Consider the following 2,398-nt stretch of genomic DNA (forward strand, 5'->3'; position numbering starts at 1 on the left):
CGCAAATAGCCTGGTGTGGAGTCAAATCCAGGCCTTGGCAGTAGATTTTTGTCGTACGGGCTGCCTGCTCAATCAATCAACAATGCCAGCATCCTGCATTCTGTGTTTTTTTTTCTTTTTTTACATTTTACAGAGAGCCACATTTTTTTCCTTCATATTTTTAAAGGGTGCACATTTTCAAGATTCAATCAAATAGAAGTGCCTGTAATTTAACATTTATTGTTCATGTCTTGTCCCACAAGCGTAATCACAGACAACAGTTGATTCTGTGACTGCTGATTATAACTACGTTGACAGAAAAACTAAAAACTGTATAAAAGTCTGTATTGTCACTGCAGTTACAGAATGACTGAAATCTCAGTGCTAGGAGGTTTTGTATATATGTTATAACATCATCATATGAAACTGTATGATGTCAGTTTTGTTGGAACAACACTAACTTAGGTATCTTGATTATAAATGAAACTAACATAAGCATCAATTACACAGTAAGAACAAATTAATTGTGCCATAAATCAAGGATTGTATTGATTGCCTGTGTGTATTCAGCTTATCTGGATTAGGTGCTGCATAAAATATTCATCTTAACTCTTACATACTGATTGTAAAAGGAGAACAGAGACAATTGGATGGCTGATTTGTAGATGACTGTTTTTAGGCCCAAGTTTGTAGTTTTGGCCATTAAAATGTAAATCTTCTGGTTTTAATTGTGATAGATATGTTTGGATGGGAGACGGAGAAATCAAAAGTGAAAAGTACAAGAGGTTGTGTGCACAAAAAGAGGGAGGATATCATTCTCCAGGGAGCACAACAGTAGATGGGAGGTATGGTAGAAGGAGATAAATTTGTTGTATGACAGAAAATTCTGATTAGACTGCTGCAGGAACCTGATGATGGAGATCCAGATGCATCCAGAGGCAGAGCTCTGTTTTCCAGAGCTACTGAACAGTTCCTGCAGGAAGCCGACACTTCACTGGTCCAAAACGGTGCTCCTGAACGTTGGGCTTTCGTCCATCTCTCTGATCACTGCTGCTCTTAATCTGTTCATCATCATCTCAGTCTCCCACTTCAGGCAGAGATTAACCTCTCAGATGAAACTAAAGTTCAACTTTTAGAAAATCAAGTTTAGTAATTAGTTAGTAAATTAGTTAAGTAATTAATGAATTATGTCAAGATGAATGTCCTGTGTGTACTTCATCATGACTGTATAGGTTTTATTTCCTTAATTGCACCATGCCTCTAATAGAACATCTTCATTGAAGATATTTTGACATGATTAATGTGTAATTTATAATTTTCTGTCTCCCTGCAGGCAGCTCCACACTCCCAGTAACATCATCATCCTCTCTCTGGCTGTCTCTGACTTTTTTGTCTGTTTTTTGTTGATGCCGGTAGAAATCTTCAAAAACACGGCCTGCTGGGTATTTGGTGATCTCATGTGTTCACTTTATACTTATCTGAGCTGCATTCTTATCAATGCTTCATTTGAAATGATTATTCTCGTATCAGTTGACCGCTATGTGGCTATTTGTGACCCTCTGCATTACCCCACCAGAATCACTGTGCCGAGAGTCAAACTCAGTGTTTTTCTGTGCTGGCTTTATGCTATTTTGTACAACATCATCTATACAAAGCATGCCCTGATAAACCCAGGCAGGTATGGTTCCTGCTATGGAGAGTGTGTTTTTGTTGTTGATGATATTATTGGAATTGTTGACTTTGTTGTATCTCTTATAGTTCCAGTTACGATCATCGTAGTTCTGTATACGAGAGTGTTTGTGGTGGTTGTGTCTCAGGCTCGTGCCATGCGCTCTCATGTTACAGCTGTCACACTTCAGCGGCCACTGAATCAAGCAAACAAATCTGAGCTGAAAGCAGCCAGGAACCTTGGGATTCTTGTAGTTGTGTTTCTGGCGTGCTACTGTCCATTTTACTGCTACTTTTTTCTTGCAGGCAATGATCCAGCTGCTTCTTCTGCATCTTCTATCCTCATTGTTTATTATTTTAACTCTTGCCTAAACCCATTAATGTATGCACTGTTTTACTCCTGGTTTAGAAATGCTGTTAAACTTATCATCACTCTGCAGATATTAAAGGCTAACAGCAGTGAGATCAACATACTACAGAGATAATGCGGAGTGACTTGACTAACATCTGCTATATAAAGATTTCAAATCCAGTAAATGAATGTGTCCATAGTCTGGAAATATAAAAATGCTGTCTTCTATGTATTGAGATGTGTATGAATTCAGTACGATAAAATTTGTTTAAATGTTAACATTTAAGTTAACTTGAACATGAAGAGCATTCAGCTTAAGCCACTTTCTATTTTATAACCAATAATGACATTGACTTTGGCTGTGTTTCTTAAACACACATTGATTTACAGCTGTGTTGT

The 2,398-nt window shown here is 37.7% G+C and overlaps 1 protein-coding gene across 1 annotated transcript; it reads left to right on the forward strand.

Annotated features, from left to right (window-relative positions):
• The first annotated feature begins 893 nt into the window (after nt 1-893).
• On the forward strand, nt 894-2,132 carry LOC113008535 (trace amine-associated receptor 13c-like). Its single transcript, XM_026146005.1, has 2 exons — nt 894-1,072; nt 1,313-2,132. Exons 1-2 carry the CDS (start codon nt 894-896, stop codon nt 2,130-2,132), a joined length of 999 nt encoding a protein of 332 aa, XP_026001790.1.
• The last annotated feature ends 266 nt before the right edge of the window (nt 2,133-2,398 follow it).

This window comes from Astatotilapia calliptera, chromosome 16, assembly GCF_900246225.1.
Source record: "Astatotilapia calliptera chromosome 16, fAstCal1.2, whole genome shotgun sequence".
Classification (NCBI taxonomy): domain Eukaryota; kingdom Metazoa; phylum Chordata; class Actinopteri; order Cichliformes; family Cichlidae; genus Astatotilapia; species Astatotilapia calliptera.